An 18,445-nucleotide genomic window follows, 5' to 3' on the forward strand; every position below is an offset into this window, starting at 1 on the left:
CTGGACAGCATCATAGAACTGTATACAAATATAAAGCTCTATTAAATGTAAACATCTATTAAATGTAAATATACAGACACTTATAGAATCCTTTACTATTATAATGATGGTGCCTAGAACCCTGAAAGTTCATCCATATAATATAAAAAACAAAACATAAATCTGCATAAATCTGTTAATAGATATACAATATAAAATGATTTTTAGTATCAATAACAAACAAAATATAGAGATATAGTTTTTCTATTCAATTAAAGTTGTTTGAGATTAAAATATACTGTTTTAACTTTAAGATGTTTTATGTGGTCTCCATTTTCCAAGATGATTATAAAGAAATATTTATAGAAAGTATGTAAAATAAAAAATAAACATCACTGCAAAATAAAAATAAACAAACATTCATTTTAAATATAAATTAATTAAACTACTTAACAAAAAAAAAGTAATCCCAGGAATTTGGGAGGCCAAAATGGGCTGATCACTTATTTCAGGAGTTTAAGACCAGCCTGGGCACCATGACAAAACCCTGTCTCTACAAAATATACAAGAAAAAAACAAAAAAACAGAAAACAACAACAACAAAAAAAACTAGCTAGGTGTAATGGCACATACTTGTAACCCAGCTAATTGAGAGGCTGAAATGAGATCATCAGAGTTTGGGAGGTTGAGGCTGTAGTTAGCCATGATCATGTCACTGCAAAACAGACTGGTTGACAGTGTGTGTGAAACCTTATCTCAAAAATAAATGAATAAATAAGTAAACAAATAAATATATATATAGCAAAAGACATAAAATGCCTGAGTGGCTTATGAAAAAATGCACACAATATGCTAGCTACAGGAGACTCATTTTAGCAGAGTCAAATAGACTGAAAGTAAGAGTAGAAACAGTATCTATTCTATGCAAATAGTGAGTACAATTCAGTGAGGTCATCATAATTATATTAGGCAGAATGTGGTTTATATCAAGTACTAGCATGAGACAAATATTGGCATTATATAATGGTAAAATAGGTCAATTTACCAAGAATCTATAACTAATATATTTATCTATCTATAAGTGTGTGTATTTATAATATCAGCCTCCAAAATACATAAAGCAAAATTAACAAAAGTGAAACCAGAAATATATAGCAACATAATAAGACCTCATTTTCAATAATAAATAGAAAATTCAGATGAAAGATCAATAAGAAAACATAAAACACAGACAACATTAGAGACTACTGATTATTTTGCATATAGAGGACTACCTGAGAGTGGATAATTTATAAAGAAAAAAGGTTTATTTGACTTACATTTTGGCAAACTGTACAAAAAATATGTGCCAGCATCTGCTTCTGGTGAGGGTTTCAGGAAGCTTACAATCATCATAGAAGTCAAAAAGTAACTGAACATACCACATGGTAAAAGACAGAGCAAGTGTTAGGTGAAGGAGCCATGTTCTTTTAATAAAGTCACTCTCATTTGAATTAATGGAGTGTAATTTTTTTCATTACGAAGAGGATGGCATCAAGCCATTCATGAAAAATTTGCCACCCTTGACAAAAACACATCCCACCAGGTCTCACATCTAACATTGAGGATTACATTGCAACATAAGGTTTGGAGAACATGGACATGAAACCATATCATTGACCAAATGGGCTTAACAGACATGTACAAAACTTTCCAGTCAAAAGCAAGCAAATACACAATATTCTTATTTGCACCTGGTGTATTCTGTTAAGCCATATAACAAGTCTAGTCTTATTAAATGTAAGAATACCTTGTGGGTAGCATGTGCCTGTAATCCCAACACTTTGGAAGACCAAGGTGGGAGGATCACTTGGGGCTGCAGATTTCAGACAAGCCTGGGCAACATAGTGAGACCCTGTTCATTAAAATAATCAAAAAGTTAGCCAGACATGGTAGTGTATGTCTGTACTGCCGCCTACTCAGGAGGCTGTGGTGAAAGGATCAGTTGAGCACAGGAGGTTGAGGCTGCAGGGAGCCAAAATCATGCCACCATACTCCAGCCTAGGTGATAGAGTAATATCATATCTCAAAATAACCATAACAACAAATAAATTTAAGAAGATCAAAATTATATACTTTGTGTCTTCTGACTGAAACTAAATAAAACTAGAAATTGAGAGCCAAAGTAAAATTGGCAAACCAAAAATATGTGAAAATAAAATAAAATCCAACATTTCTTGCTCAAGGGTCAAAATATTTAATTTTTTAAAGATATCAACACAACCTACAGTGGTGAACAAGTTCAAGGAAATCTGTATAAAAATCCCAATAACAGTTTTTTACAGGAATATTGTTTAAAATTTTTAAATTTTATTATGAGCTTTTGCGATACACCCATTTAAAAAAACAAAGTCATTATAATTTCTGATTTTAAAACATATTAGAAGCTACAATAACAGAAGCAATGTGGTAATGACTTAAAGACAAATAAACAGATGAGAATCCAGAAATAAACCCTTCTATATGTGATCAAATGCTCTTCCACAAAGTTGCCATCAACACACAATAGAGAAAAGATAATCTCTTCAAAATATAATGTTAAAAACTGGATATCTACACTGATACAGTAAATTTGGATCATTTCCTTAAGCCATATACAAAAATTTTTTTAAATAACATAGTTAGACTTAAAAAAATTAACAAATCTGTTAGAAAAAATATAGGGGAAAGACTTGACATTGGTCTTGGCACCATTTTCTTAGACATGACATTAAGTGCATAGGCAATAAAGAGAATAACAGAAAAATTTAACTACACTATACTTCAAAATTTCTGCATATCAAAAATAACATTTAATAGAGTGGCAATGCCTCCTAGAAAATAAGTGAAAATATTTGCAAATCACATGTGATGAGTCAATATTCAGAATATGTAAACAACTCTTAAAACTAAACAATAAAGTTGACTAACAATTTAAAAATGAACAAATTAAATTTTCATTAAGACACACAAATGGGGAAAAGTATTTGAAATAACATGCAAAACTACTAATTTGTAGAGAAATGCATAAAAATCACAATAAAAAAACACCTTATACCCATTAAAGTGACCACTATAAATTTTTTTAAAAAACCAAATCTGTTGATAATAAAATGAAAATGAAACCCACATTAACTATTGGTGAAAGTAAGGATGCAGCTATTATTTTAAAATGTTTTAAGTATTCCTCAAATAATTAAAAATAAAATTATCATGAACTACAGCAATCCAATTTATGAATCTACATCTAAAATATGCAACAAAGGACCTAAAAAAATTTGAACATCCATGTTTATTGTACCAGTATGCAAAAAAGCCAAAAGGCTGAAGCCGTCCAGATGTCCCTTGATTTATAAATATATAAACAATATATACACAATGGAATATTATTCAGCCTTAAAAAGAAAATCTTGTCACATTTTAGTCAAACTTTGAGAATATCATGTCACCTGAAATAAGCTAATAACAAAATAATGGATACTATATGATTCCACTTCATAAAGTATCTTAAGTATTCACATTCATAAAAACAGAAAGTGAAAGGGTTGTCAAGGGCTGGAGGAGAGAGAGTAAAATGGGTAGCTGTTACTTAATGTATATTGAGTTTTAGTTCCACAAGATGTAAAATTTCTAGAGGTCTTTTGCATAAGAAGTTGAATATACTTAACATGCCAAAATGTACACCTTTTTTTTTTTTTTTTTTTTTTTTTGAGACAGGGTCTCCCACTCTGTCATGCAAGCTGGAGTACAGTAGCACAATTATGGCTCACTGCAGACTCAAACTCCCTGGCTAAAGTTATGCTGCCTGATCAATCTCCCAATTAGCTGTAACTACAGGTGCACACCACCATACCTGGCTATTTATAAAAATTTTTTGTAGAGAGGGGGTTCCTCATATGTTGCCCAGGCTGGTCTCACACTTTTGTGTTCAAGTTATTCTCCTGTCTTGGCTTCCCCAAATACTGGGATTACAGAGGTGAGTCCTCATCATGTCTGGCCCTGAAATGTGCACTTAAATAGATTTAAGATGGTAAATTTTATAGCATGTGTTTTTGAAAGGAGTTAGCTTGCCTTAGGTAGATAGCAAGGGAAGGGTCTCTGGAGAGCCCTTGGCCCATAGGTCACTGCCTCATCCCCACATAACATAAAAAGCAGCCTGGGAAAACAAAAATTCAGGCTGCAAGCATGGATAAGGGAACTAGCACAGGGAGTTGTGCCTAGAGACATGCCCACAGCTGCACAGATAGAAAAACCTCCAGCCCATTTGGATAAAAACTTGCACAAAACCTCCAACTCACTCAGAAAAGGGAACAAAGCCTGGTAGAAATGCCTTTGTCCTTTGTATACTCAGCAGGTTCCCAGAAAAAGTTTCTTTTTTTTTTTATTTTTTGGTGGGCAAGGGCGCAGTGGACTCCAGTAGGTTCCAGTGGGTGCTGTACTTTTCTTTATTAGGACTGTAAGTCCGGGTTGTATGAATTATTACTTCAGTCGCTGATTGGTCCTCGGCCAAGATCCGGGCCAAACTTTCACTTCAGCTTCTGATAGGTCTCAAGTCAAGCTAAGCAGCCTCCATGAATCATCATTTCAGTTCCTGATTGGTCCTGGGCCAAGGTCCCTGGCCAAGCTGAGTCACACGTTCACCAAGAAAGCCTACAGACTAAGCACATTCCTTCCCCTTTCCAGTTTATAAAAACCCCAGAACAGGCCGCATAGTGGGTACTCCCGTTCAGGACCCCCTCTCTGCTGGCAGAGAGCTTTCTGTTTTCACTTATTAAACTTTCGCTCTAAATTCCCCTTTGTGTATGCGCTCCTTAATTTTCTTGGAGGTAGGACAAAGAACTCCAGGCATTATCTCAGACAATGAAAGACTGTTACATTTTTACAACAATGAATATTTTTAAAAAGAAAAACTGAAAAAATACAGAATTATAAATCTTTCCAAAAATTACCATAAAATTACAAAAATGTTTTACAGAAAGAAAATATATATTCATTATTAAACACATGGTGAAAACAAGACTATTTCCATGACTTCCAAGACTATTTCCATTCACTTAGGCAAGGTAAAAACAACCATTGCAAAAGAATATATACAAAATAAGCCATAACCAAAATTGGGGTTATATTTGGAGATGAACACACACACACACACACACACACACACACACACACACACACACACACACACTCTGATTGTGATAGGCCTGTGACTGATTTATCTCTTAATTAAACTACACATTAACTTCAAGTGTACAAACAGAATTACAAATTGTCTAAATTGATAATACATAAGTAAAACCAAAAAACAAAATAAATCGATGTTAAAAAACATGTTTTGAAAAAGTGCACTAATATGGAACTGTAAAATAATAAGAAGAATATTTACTCATAAAATCTGATAAGCAATATTGATGTACCACTTAAAAAGAAGTTGTCTAGGTAACTACGATATTTGACTGTAACTGTGTACTCATGGAAGGCAGGTATTTTGAACCACTGGCATGCATTGTATGGCAATAAACTTTCAGAGAAAATACAGTGTAATCATAAATAGAAGATTTCAATGGAAAACTTTTAATAAATAAGCATTTAGAAGAAACAAGTTAATTTTTATGTTTTAAATAAATGCTATTCTTATACAAAATCAAACTGCTGTAATCCAATTTTAGAAGCAAAGAATAGCCTTACATTGCTAAGTAAAGAAAAAATTTATTGTAATCTCAGCACTTTGGTAGGCTAGGGTGGGCAGATCATTTGAGGTCAGGAGTTTGAGAGTAGCCTGGCCAACATGGTAAAATCCTGTCTCTACTAAAAATACAAAAATTAGCCAGATGTGGTGGTGCATGCCTATAGTTCCAGCTACTAGGGAGGCTGAGGCAGTAGAATCACTTGAACCTGGGATATGGAGGTTGCAGTAAGCCAAGATCATGCCACTGCACTCCAGCCTAGGTGACAGAGTGAGACTCCATCTCAAAACAAAAACAAAAACAAAAACAAAAAAATTTATATTTTGCAGAATATGGCAAGAGCCTCTGATATATAAAATAAATATTTGGAAATAAATTATGCCATTATTTAGATACAGACTGAAGAAAGTGGGTGCAAATCCTATAATTTCTTTTTGCCTTCAGAAAGCAGATTTGTAAGTAATTATTTTAGTAAATATGAAGTGCCTACTAATTATCTAATTTACTTCAGGCATAACATGTAAATTCTGGTATATTGTCCTAAATGTCTGAATCTAAAATTACAGACAAATTTGAAATGGAAAATAGAAAGTAAAAATGTATAGAGGGACAACAATAAGATGGAAAAATAAAAGGTGCCCTATTTTCTTCTTTTCCCACAGCAAGAAAATTTGTCAGCCATCACTGATAAAAATGTCTTTATGAGAGAACCAGGCATCTTGGCTCACATCTGTAATGACAGCTACATGGTACATTAAGTTTGAAGAATTACTTCAGGCCACAATTTCAAGACCATTCTGAGTTATGCAGCAATACCTCATCTCCAAAGTAAGTGCCTTTAAGATAGCTTTGATACCCAGGGAGGGACTTGTGAAACTGCTAAAGCCTAAAATTAGAGTGCTCTTTTCACTAAGCAGGCCCTCATTCAGGTGGCAAACTATGAAACCTCTGTTCTTGGCTACATACCAGAAAATGGCCCACCCAACTTGGTCCCCCTGAGAATTCTGAACTTACTCTGTAAATATTCCAAACTTCTCCCAGCCACAGTCTGGGAGAAGTCCTGTCCTTCCAGAAGCCTTAAGAAAGATACTCATTTATATCCATGCAGGGAGGCCTGCAGATATTGACCTTTATTGTGGTCTCTGAAGCAGTTTTAAGGACTCAGTTCCAGCTCCCTGAGCCACAGTTCATTGCCACTTCTGCCTACATAGAAACCCATACAGTGACCTGGGGAAATCCTCTCTGGTACTCAGTGAAAGCCATACTCATCCATATCCTGATATAAGTCCCATCATATGCACACCTGACTGCAAAATCCTGCCCTAGTGTTTGCCCTACAGAGAAAAGTCCTGAAGGAAATTCAGTTTGTTCAAATATATAATGGAAATTACAACTGCCCAAGCCTCTTGTAACAAGCCAACTAAAAGTGGACCCTAGTGCACACCCAGCAGCTTTGTGACTAAGCTACAACTCCTCTCCACTACAAACCCAGAGGGCACCTCATCACCCTGGGGGCTCAACAAAACAAAAACAAGATCTCTACTTTCTGAAACCAGTTTATAAAAACTTGAAAGAGGTGTTTCTCATATTCACAGACACCAATGCAAAACTATATTGTGCCCATTGTCAATGCTTTTATTTTAATATCACACTGGAAGCATGTGGCAGAATTAGTAAAAAAAAAAAAAAAAAAAGAAAAGAAAAGAAAAAAAGCAATTAAAATTGAAGACAAATAAGTGTAAAAAGTTGCTGGTTGTAGATCATATGATCCTATATGTATAAAAAAAAGTACATTAAAACCTGTCTAAACTAATGAATATACTCAGTAAATTAGCAAAATATAAAATTAACATACAAGTATAAGTTATGGTTTTATACATGTAAAAAAGTACCATCTGAGATAATAAAGAAAACAATTCTATTTACAATAGCATTAAAATAATAAATAATACAAATAAAATAATAATAAAACAAATTTAACCAAACTGATAAAAAATCTTTACAATGAAAGCTGTATCAATGAAAGAAATTAGAGAAGACACAAATAAATTGTAAAACATTTCATGTCTATGAGTTAAAGGAATAGTGTAAAAGTGACATATTATCCAAAGTGATCTATAGATTCAATAAACTCCCTATCGAAATTCCAGTGGTATTTTTCTCACAGTAATAAAAAATACAATCTTAAAATTTACATGAAACCTCAATAAACTTTGAATAGCCAAAGCAATCTTGAGGAAAAAGAGCAAAGCAGAAGGACATCATACTTTATAGTTTCAAACTATATTTCAAGACTATAGCAATAAAAACAGGATGGACTGTGCAAAAAAAAAAAAAAAAAAGAACAAAAAAGCCAGTGGAACAGAAACCACTACGCTCACACATTTCAAACATAATACAAAAAAAGAACTTAAAAAATGGTTTAACATAAAGTTTTTTAAAATTACGCAGATACTTGTGTGGCCTATAAAAAAATGATAAAGCAGTCAGATTGTGCACTCTCGTATTCCATGAAAAGGACTGTGGCTCTTTCTGTAAACTTAAAGAGCACTGAAGGGAGATTAGAATCCTTGGAGAATTTAAAAGTCTAAGACAGGCTGGGCACGGTGGCTCACACCTGTAATCCCAGCACTTTGGAAGGCCAAGGCGAGCGGATCACCTGAGGTTGGGAGTTTTAGACCAGCTGACCAACATGGAGAAACCCCATCTCTACTAAAAATATAAAATTAGCTGGGCATGGTAGTGCATGCCTGTAATTTCAGCTACTCAGGAGGCTGAGGTGGGAGAATTGATTGAACCCGGGAGGTGGAGGTTGTGGTGAGACAAGATTGTGCCATTGCACTGCAGCCTGGGCAACAAGAGTGAAACTCCACCTCAAAAAAAAAAAAAAAAAAAAAAAAAAAAAAAAAAAAAAAGGTGACAGAAGATGCCCTTTTTGAGAATAAAAGAAAAAGAACTCAGGCTTCTCAGAAACTATCTCCTTTGGAACACAGCTTCCAAAAACACTGGCTTTCACCTTGACCTTTGGACCTCTCATCTTTTGTTTTCACTCTCACCTACCTGGGGGTTTGGCTATCACTCCATGTCTTTTCATATTCCAAGGCTCTTTTTCTTGCTCCAGACAGGTGATCAGGTCTGGCTTAGAGACAGCAATACCTGTTTTATTAAAAATAAATAACATGAATCTTGCTTAAATTCTCCAATCACCAACTTAATAACGTGCTCAATAAAGAGGACATAAAATATTCTAGTAAATTAATCTCCAAATACTAACTTATAACAGAATTTCTAAATATTTTGAAAATATTTTAAATTTGTAGGTTCCTTATTCACTACCTGGTACTACTGAATCAAAAATTGGTGGTGACAATTAGATTTAAAGGTGTTGGCAACAATATTTTATGCCACTAAGTTTCTGGAATTACCACTAATCTAGAAGAAAGGATACAGATCAGCTCAGGAATGTAGAAAGTTCAGGTCAAGATGAAACATCTTGAATAAATTCTTTTTCACATGGACAAATCACCAATATATATTTTTGAAAATGGGAATCTGAAATGCATTTATGCAAAACATAAACTATCAGGAAAAATATTCTAAAAAAGAGAAATAAAACATTTGGGGTATACTAGGAATTGTGTATTGAAGTTATCCTCACCCAGGAAGACCAGGTTTCTGTAGTTCTCTGACATTACACTCCTATATAAATTCTGCTGTGCAGGGTCCAGGCATTGCCACTCATTCAGAGAGAATTCTATGGCCACATCCATAAATGTCAACAGTTCCTGAAACACACACACACATAAACACATTTACCAAGTGCCATGTGCAAAATTTTAAATTTGACTCAAGGTGAAATGAGAGAGTAAAAAGAACTGATTCTGACTTACAAGAATGACTGAAATTATCCAATAAAATAATTTTCAACACAGAAATATCCTCTAATGTATTCTCTAACTCTCAGAAGAGAGTGGCATAAGATCCACATCAGTGTATATATGAAACTTTTCTGGATGATAAAGTATAAAATTAAGGGGATAAACACAAACGTACATTTTTGAGTGTTATATTTACATTATTCAGAATGAGTTCTGTGTACTTTTTTTTGATGGAAAAGACATGTTGAGTTAGAAGGTAGCTCTCAAACTTTAATGTGTATAATAAACTGGAGATCTAGTTAATGCAGATTACTTTTTCAGAAGATCTGAAATAAACTCTGAGTTTCTGCATTTCTAACAAGCTCAGCAATAATGCCAATGTTTTTATCCCAAAAAGACTATTTTGTTAAACATCCAGCAGTGAAAAAGCCAGCTTTCCCCAGTTTTTCTTGCCTGTAAGCAAAGATGAGAGCTTTCCTTTTCCAAACACAGATATAAACAAAGAAAACCTAAGAGCAGCTGCCAGACTAAAGGTGATGGTTTATGCACATCAGCTGCATAAAGATATTTAACAACAAAGGGAAAAATAACTCTACCATGAAAAAAATCTGTCACAGAGCTCACTACCCAAGTCAATAACATTAACTGCACTAGGACAAATTTTTAGGATGTACTGATGCACACCGAAGGACACAGCATCATTGCTTAAATATTGCCCCCCCAAAAAAGTATAGTCTGAATTTAACCATAAAAAGAATCAGTTTTATGCAAAGTTAAAGACACAGATATTTCCCATATTCTGTAAATTTTTTTTTTTTGAGATGGAGTCTCACTCTGTCACTCAGGCTGGAGTGCAGTGGGGCAATCTCGGCTCACTGCAAGCTCTGCCTCCTGGGTTCAAGTGATTCTCTTGCCTCAGCCTCCTGAGTAGGGATTACAGGCATGTGCCACCAAACCCGGCTAATTTTTGTATTTTTAGGAGAGATGGGGTCTCAGCATGATGGTCAGGCCGGTCTAGAACTCCTGATCTTGTGATCAGCCCACCTTGGCCTCTCAAAGTGCTGGGATTACAGGCGTGAGCCACTGTGCCTGGCCTCTGTAATTTTTAATAGTGATTTTAGGTAGTCTTTTTTAGCACCCTAGAGAGCAGATATCTCCTAAAAGTTTTTTTCAGAACTTTCTGGGCAATAAATGCCATCCTATTTTAAAAAGCATTTTCTTAATCCTGTTCTGCATAGAGCTAATAGAGAACATAGATTGAACCTCATTACATATTCCCCATCTTTATTAAGAATCAAAGCTTTTCCTCAATAGAAAACTTGAGTATCCATACCTTCCCATATTCAACAGTCAAAAAGGAAAGATTTTTAATAATGCAAACTATAAATTCATCGTGAGAATTCTTCAGGGCATAGAAGAAGCCATAATTTAGAAAATATACAGAAGGCTCTGATATGCAGAAAAGAACATTTTTCAGAGACCCTTGACTGTGTAGTTAAATTCATTATAGAGGAAAAACACAAGTAGAGAAGTAAAGGTTTGCAAGTACTAAATACATAGCATTCCAGGAGGCACCATGCACAAAACTCTTGATCTGAGACATGTTTATCTTAAAGAAAAAAAAAAAAAGTCATTTTTTCCTCCTTCTCTGGGAATCCTTCTCAGATAAGATTCTCTGGACAAATTACACCTGCATCTTAAGAATATTCCTTTAAAGGCATCGCGCCGTCTGTTTACTACTACCATCATACCCACAGGCAGAAGGACCAAGACCCAAAGGAAAAGTATGGCCATTTCTGTCCTTTATAACAGAAGAGATTCGGGAACAATGAGCTGCTCCATGGACACAAAAATGTAAATTTCACCTTTTCTGTCCTCAGGTGCCCTTCCTTTTCACAGACACCAGCAATTTCTGCTACAGTAATGGAAATATGGGCCACCATGTTCTGACCCTACCAAACCAAAGCAGAACAGGCCCTGTGGGGACCCTTTAAGTATAAAGGTGAAACATAGCTCTCATGAATGGATATTGAACCCCTCACACTTGATTCTGGCCTCATCTTAGAGTTACATGAGGCACTTAATTAAAACAACATCAATGCTTCCACCCAGAACAATAAGCAGAATCTGTGGGGAGGGCACAAGTAAAGAGATTTCTGCAAATTGGCTATGTAATCCTAACTAAAAGTCTGGGCTGACAACCATCTAGCTAAGCATTACCTGTTGAGCTGTAATGAGCTAATAAATTACTTAGTAATTTTGGCCCTACTCTATGTAATGAGATTCTGAATGCTTGCAAAGGGTTCATGAATGGGTGTTGTTTTATTATTATTATTTTTTATTTATTTATTTTTTTCAAAGTGCATTTTTTTCTTTTATTATTATTATTATTACTATTATTATTATTATTATTATACTTTAGGTTTTATGGTACATGTACGCAATGTGCAGGTAAGTTACATATGTATACATGTGCCATGCTGGTGCGCTGCACCCACTAACTCGTCATCTAGCATTAGGTATATCTCCCAATGCTATCCTCACCCCTCCCCCGACCCCACAACAGTCCCGGAAGTGTGATGTTCCCCTTCCTGTGTCCATGTGTTCTCATTGTTCAATTCCCACCTGTGAGTGAGAATATGCGGTGTTTGGTTTTTGGTTCTTGGGATAGTTTACTGAGAATGATGATTTCCAATTTCATCCATGTCCCTACAAACGACATGAACTCACCATTTTTTATGGCTGCATAGTATTCCATGGTGTATATGTGCCACATTTTCTTAATCCAGTCTATCATTGTTGGGCATTTGGGTTGGTTCCAAGTCTTTGCTATTGTGAATAATGCTGCAATAAACATACGTGTGCATGTGTCTTTATAGCAGCATGATTTATAGTCCTTTGGGTATATACCCAGTAATGGGATGGCTGGGTCGAATGGAATTTCTAGTTCTAGATCCCTGAGGAATCGCCACACTGACTTCCACAAGGGTTGAACTAGTTTACAGTCCCACCAACAGTGTAAAAGTGTTCCTATTTCTCCACATCCTCTCCAGCACCTGTTGTTTCCTGACATTTTAATGATTGCCATTCTAACTGGTGTGAGATGGTATCTCATTGTGTTTTTGATTTGCATTTCTCTGATGGCCAGTGACGGTGAGCATTTTTTCATGTGTTTTTTGGCTGCATAAATGTCTTCTTTTGAGAAGTGTCTGTTCATGTCCTTCGCCCACTTTTTCATGGGGTTGTTTGTTTTTTTCTTGTAAATTTGTTGGAGTTCACTGTAGATTCTGGATATTAGCCCTTTGTCAGATGAGTAGGTTGTGAAAATTTTCTCCCATTTTGTAGGTTGCCTGTTCACTCTGATGGTAGTTTCCTTTGCTGTGCAGAAGCTCTTTAGTTTAATTAGATCTCATTTGTCAATTTTGGCTTTTGTTGCCATTGCTTTTGGTGTTTTAGACATGAAGTCCTTGCCCATGCCTATGTCCTGAATGGTAATGCCTAGGTTTTCTTCTAGGGTTTTTATGGTTTTAGGTCTAACATTTAAGTCTTTAATCCATCTTGAATTGATTTTTGTATAAGGTGTAAGGAAGGGATCCAGTTTCAGCTTTCTACATATGGCTAGCCAGTTTTCCCAGCACCATTTATTAAATAGGGAATCCTTTCCCCATTTCTTGTTTTTGTCAGGTTTGTCAAAGATCAGATAGTTGTAGATATGTGGCATTATTTCTGATGGCTCTGTTCTGTTCCATTGATCTATATCTCTGTTTTGGTACCAGTACCATGCTGTTTTGGTTACTGTAGCCTTGTAGTATAGTTTGAAGTCAGGTAGTGTGATGCCTCCAGCTTTGTTCTTTTGGCTTAGGATTGACTTGGCGATGCGGGCTCTTTTTTGGTTCCATATGAACTTTAAAGTAGTTTTTTCCAATTCTGTGAAGAAAGTCATTGGTAGCTTGATGGGGATGGCATTGAATCTGTAAATTACCTTGGGAAGGATGGCCATTTTCATGAAATTGATTCTTCCTACCCATGAGCATGGAATGTTCTTCCATTTGTTTGTATCCTCTTTTATTTCATTGATCAGTGGTTTGTAGTTCTCCTTGAAGAGGTTCTTCACATCCCTTGTAAGTTGGATTCCTAGGTATTTTATTCTCTTTGAAGCAATTGTGAATGGGAGTTCACTCATGATTTGGCTCTCTGTTTGTCTGTTATTGATGTATAAGAATTCTTGTGATTTTTGTACATTGATTTTGTATCCTGAGACTTTGCTGAAGTTGCTTATCAGCTTAAGGAGATTTTGGGCTGAGAAAATGAGGTTTTCTAGATATACTATCATGTCATCTGCAAACAGGCACAATTTGACTTCCTCTTTTCCTAATTGAATACTCTTGATTTCCTTCTCCTGCCTAATTGCCCTGGCCAGAACTTCCAACACTATGTTGAATAGAAGTGGTGAGAGAGGGCATCCCTGTCTTGTGCCAGTTTTCAAGGGGAATGCTTCCAGTTTTTGCCATTGAGTATCATATTGGCTGTGGGTTTGTCATAAATAGCTCTTATTATTTTGAGATATGTCCCATCAATACCTAATTTATTGGGAGTTTTTAGCATGAAGCGTTGTTGAATTTTGTCAAAGGCCTTTTCTGCATCTATTGAGATAATCATGTGGTTTTTGTCTTTGGTTCTGTTTATATGCTGGATTACATTTATTGATTTGCGCATATTGAACCAGCCTTGCATCCCAGGGATGAAGCCCACTCGATCATGGCAGATAAGCTTTTTGATGTGCTGCTGGATTCTGCTTGCCAGTATTTTATTGAGGATTTTTGCATCAATGTTCATCAAGGATATTGGTCTGAAATTCTCTTTTTTTGTTGTGTCTCTGCCAGGCTTTGGTATCAGGATGATGCTGGCCTCATAAAATGAGTTAGGGAGGATTCCCTCTTTTTCTATTGATTGGAATAGTTTCAGAAGGAATGGTACCAGCTCCTCTTTGTACCTATGGTAGAATTTGGCTGTGAACCCATCTGGTCCTGGACTTTTTTTGGTTGGTAAGCTATTGATTGTTGCCACAATTTCAGCTCCTGTTATTGGTCTATTTAGAGATTCAACTTCTTCCTGGTTTAGTCTTGGGAAGGTGTATGTGTTGAGGAATTTATCCATTTCTTCTAGATTTTCTAGTTTATTTGCATAGAGGTGTTTTTAATATTCTCTGATGGTAGTTTGTATTTCTGTGGGATCGGTGGTGATATCCCCTTTATCATTTTTTATTGCATCTATTTGATTCTTCTCTCTGTTTTTCTTTATTAATCTTGCTAGCGGTCTATCAATTTTGTTGATCCTTTCAAAAAACCAGCTCCTGGATTCATTCATTTTTTGAGGGGTTTTTTGTGTCTCTATTTCCTTCAGTTCTGCTCTGATTTTAGTTATTTCTTGCCTTCTGCTAGCTTTTGAATGTGTTTGCTCTTGCTTTTCTAGTTCTTTTAATTGTGGTGTTAGGGTGTCAACTTTGGATCTTTCCTGCTTTCTCTTGTGGGCATTTAGTGCTATAAATTTCCCTCTACACACTGCTTTGAATGCATCCCAGAGATTCTGGTATGTTGTGTCTTGGTTCTCGTTGGTTTCAAAGAACATCTTTATTTCTGCCTTCATTTCGTTATGTACCCAGTAGTCATTCAGGAGCAGGTTGTTTAGTTTCCACGTAGTTGAGCGGTTTTGAGTGAGATTCTTAATCCTGAGTTCTAGCTTGATTGCACTGTGATCTGAGAGATAGTTTGTTATAATTTCTGTTCTTTTACATTTATTGAGGAGAGCTTTATTTCCAAGTATATGGTCAATTTTGGAATAAGTGTGGTGTGGTGCTGAAAAAAATGTATATTCTGTTGATTTGGGGTGGAGAGTTCTGTAGATGTCTATTAAGTCTGCTTGGTGCAGAGCTGAGTTCAGTTCCTGAGGATCCTTGTTAACTTTCTGTCTCGTTGATCTGTCTAATGTTGACAGTGGGGTGTTAAAGTCTCCCATTGTTATTGTGTGGGTATCTAAGTCTCTTTATAGGTCACTCAGGACTTGCTTTATGAATCTGGGTGCTCCTGTATTTGGTGCATATATATTTAGGATAGTTAGCTCTTCTTGTTGAATTAATCCCTTTGCCATTATGTAATGGCCTTCTTTGTCTCTTTTGATCTTTGTTGGTTTAAAGTCTGTTTTATCAGAGACTAGGATTGCAACCCCTGCCTTTTTTTGTTTTCCATTTGCTTGGTAGATCTTCCTCCATCCTTTTATTTTGAGCCTATGTGTGTCTCTGCACGTGAGATGGGTTTCCTGAATACAGCACACTGATGGGTCTTGAGTCTTTATCCAATTTGCCAGTCTGTGTCTTTTAATTGGAGCATTTAGTCCATTTACATTTAAAGTTAATATTGTTATGTGTGAATTTGATCCTGTCATTATGATGTTAGCTGGTTATTTTGCTCGTTAGTTGATGCAGTCTCTTCCTAGTCTCGATGGTCTTTACATTTCGGTATGATTTTGCAGTGGCTGGTACCGGTTGTGCCTTTCCATGTTTAGCGCTTCCTTCAGGAGCTCTTCTAGGGCAGGTCTGATGGTGACAAAATCTCTCAGCATTTGCTTGTCTGTAAAGGATTTTATTTCTCCTTCACTTATGAAGCTTAGTTTGGCTGGATATGAAATTCTGGGTTGAAAATTCTTTTCTTTAAGAATGTTGAATATTGGCCCCCACTCTCTTCTGGCTTGTAGAGTTTCTGCCGAGAGATCTGCTGTTAGTCTGATGGGCTTCCCTTTGATGGTAACCCAACCTTTCTCTCTGGCTGCCCTTAACATTTTTTCCTTCAATTCAACTTTGGTGAATATGACAATTATGTGTCTTGGAGTTGCTCTTCTCGAGGAGTATCTTTGTGGTGTTCTCTGTATTTCCTGAATCTGAATGTTGGCCTGCCTTGCTAGATTGGGGAAGTTCTCCTGGATAATATCCTGCAGAGGGTTTTCCAACCTGTTTCCATTCTCCCCGTCACTTTCAGGTACACCAATCAGAGGTAGGTTTGGTCTTTTCACATAGTCCCACATTCCTTGGAGGCTTTGCTCATTTCTTTTTATTCTTTTTTCTCTAAATTTCCCTTCTCGCTTCATTTCATTCATTTCATCTTCCAGGGCTGATACCCTTTCTTCCATTTGATCGCATCAGCTTCTGTGGCTTCTGCATTCTTCACGTAGCTCTCGAGCCTTGGTTTTCAGCTCCATCAGCTCCTTTAAGTACTTCTCTGTATTGGTTATTCTAGTTATACATTCTTCTAATTTTTTTTCAAAGTTTTCAACTTCTTTGCCTTTGGTTTGAATATCCTCCTGTAGCTCGGAGTAATTTGATCGTCTCAGCTCGTCAAATTCATTCTCTGTCTAGCTTTGTTCCGTTGCTGGTGAGGAACTGCGTTCCTTTGGAGGAGGAGAGGTACTCTGCTTTTTAGAGTTTCCAGTTTTTCTGCTGTTTTTTCCCCATCTTTGTGGTTTTATCTACTTTTGGTCTTTGATGATGGTGATGTACAGATGGGTTTTTGGTGTGGATGTCCTTTCTGTTAGTTTTCCTTCTAACAGACAGGACCCTCAGCTGCAGGTCTGTTGGAGTACCTGGCTGGCCGTGTGAGGTGTCAGTCTGTCCCTGCTGGGGGGTGCCTCCCAGTGAGGCTGCTCGTGGGTCAGAGGTCAGGGACCCACTTGAGGAGGCAGTCAGCCCATTCTCAGATCTCCAGCTGCGTGCTGGGAGAACCTCTGCTCTCCTCAAAGCTGTCAGACAGGGACATTTAAGTCTGCAGAGGTTACTGATGTCGTTCTGTTTGTCTGTGCCCTGCCCCCAGAGATGGAGCCTACAGAGGTAGGCAGCCCTCCTTGAGCTGTGGTAGGCTCCACCCAGTTCAAGCTTCCAGGCTGCTTTGTTTACCTAAGCGAGCCTGGGCAATGGCGGGCGCCCCTCCCCCAGCCTCGCTGCCGACTTGCTGTTTGATCTCAGACTGCTGTGCTAGCAATCAGCGAGACTCCGTGGGCATAGGACCCTCTGAGCCAGGTGTGGGCTATACTCTCCTGGGGCACCGTTTCCTAAGCCCGTCGGAAAAGCACAGTATTCGGGTGGGAGCGGCCCAATTTTCCAGGTGCCCTCTGTCACCCCTGGAAAGGGAACTCCCTTACCCCTTGCACTTCCGAAGTGAGGCAATGCCTCGCCCCTGCTTCGGCTGGTGCATGGTGCACTCACCCACTGACCTGCGCCCACTGTCTGGCACTCCCTAGTGAGATGAAAACGGTACCTCAGATGGAAATGCAGAAATCACCCGTCTTCTGTGTCGCTCGTGCTGGGAGCTGTAGACCAGAGCTGTTCCTATTCTGCCATCTTGGCTCCTCCCCCCGGGTGTTGTGTTAAACATGCCCCCTGTCAATGCTGATGTTGCTCCCACTGGGTTCATTATCAGCATTAGTTAGAGAAAGTAGGCACAGCACAGAGTCCCTTACAGCCATCACACTTATCACAACACAAATACTTCTAGTAGAAAGGAAAACAACCAATTGCCATCCTAAAATATCATATTCTTTTCTGGCTCTTTCAAGTTTACAAATAAACAGACGGCAACAATGTCTGAATAAGTCTGCATTTGGAAAACAACATGCATGCATGTACTAATGCAATGTTTATTAAGCAGATAATATGTGCTCAAGAGTATGTTAGAGATCACTCATTGTGCTGGGAATAACACGTTATGTGATTTAATTCTCATAACACCCTGAAGGTTGCTACAAAGTGTTTAATAATTCTCAGGATTTAGATAAAGGGCCCAGCATTTTTATTTCTTTTTCTGTTTCTCTGTCATTGATTTAAAACATGTATAGAAT

General features: G+C 37.0%; 1 protein-coding gene across 1 annotated transcript in view; it reads right to left on the reverse strand.

Annotated features, from left to right (window-relative positions):
- Positions 1-7,300: 7,300 nt before the first annotated feature.
- Positions 7,301-18,445, reverse strand: part of LOC129022113 (putative zinc finger protein 730) — a 32,820-nt gene continuing 21,675 nt past the window's right edge. Inside the window, exons 2-4 of the mRNA XM_054468254.1 lie at positions 9,343-9,469; positions 8,745-8,840; positions 7,301-7,335 (exon numbers count right to left, since the gene is read on the reverse strand). Of these exons, the coding sequence (XP_054324229.1) occupies positions 7,331-7,335; positions 8,745-8,840; positions 9,343-9,469 (228 nt within the window). The 3' untranslated portion in view covers positions 7,301-7,330. The remainder of the gene's footprint in view (positions 7,336-8,744; positions 8,841-9,342; positions 9,470-18,445) is intronic.

The sequence above is a fragment of the Pongo pygmaeus genome, chromosome 21, assembly GCF_028885625.2.
Source record: "Pongo pygmaeus isolate AG05252 chromosome 21, NHGRI_mPonPyg2-v2.0_pri, whole genome shotgun sequence".
Taxonomy (NCBI): Eukaryota; Metazoa; Chordata; class Mammalia; order Primates; family Hominidae; genus Pongo; species Pongo pygmaeus.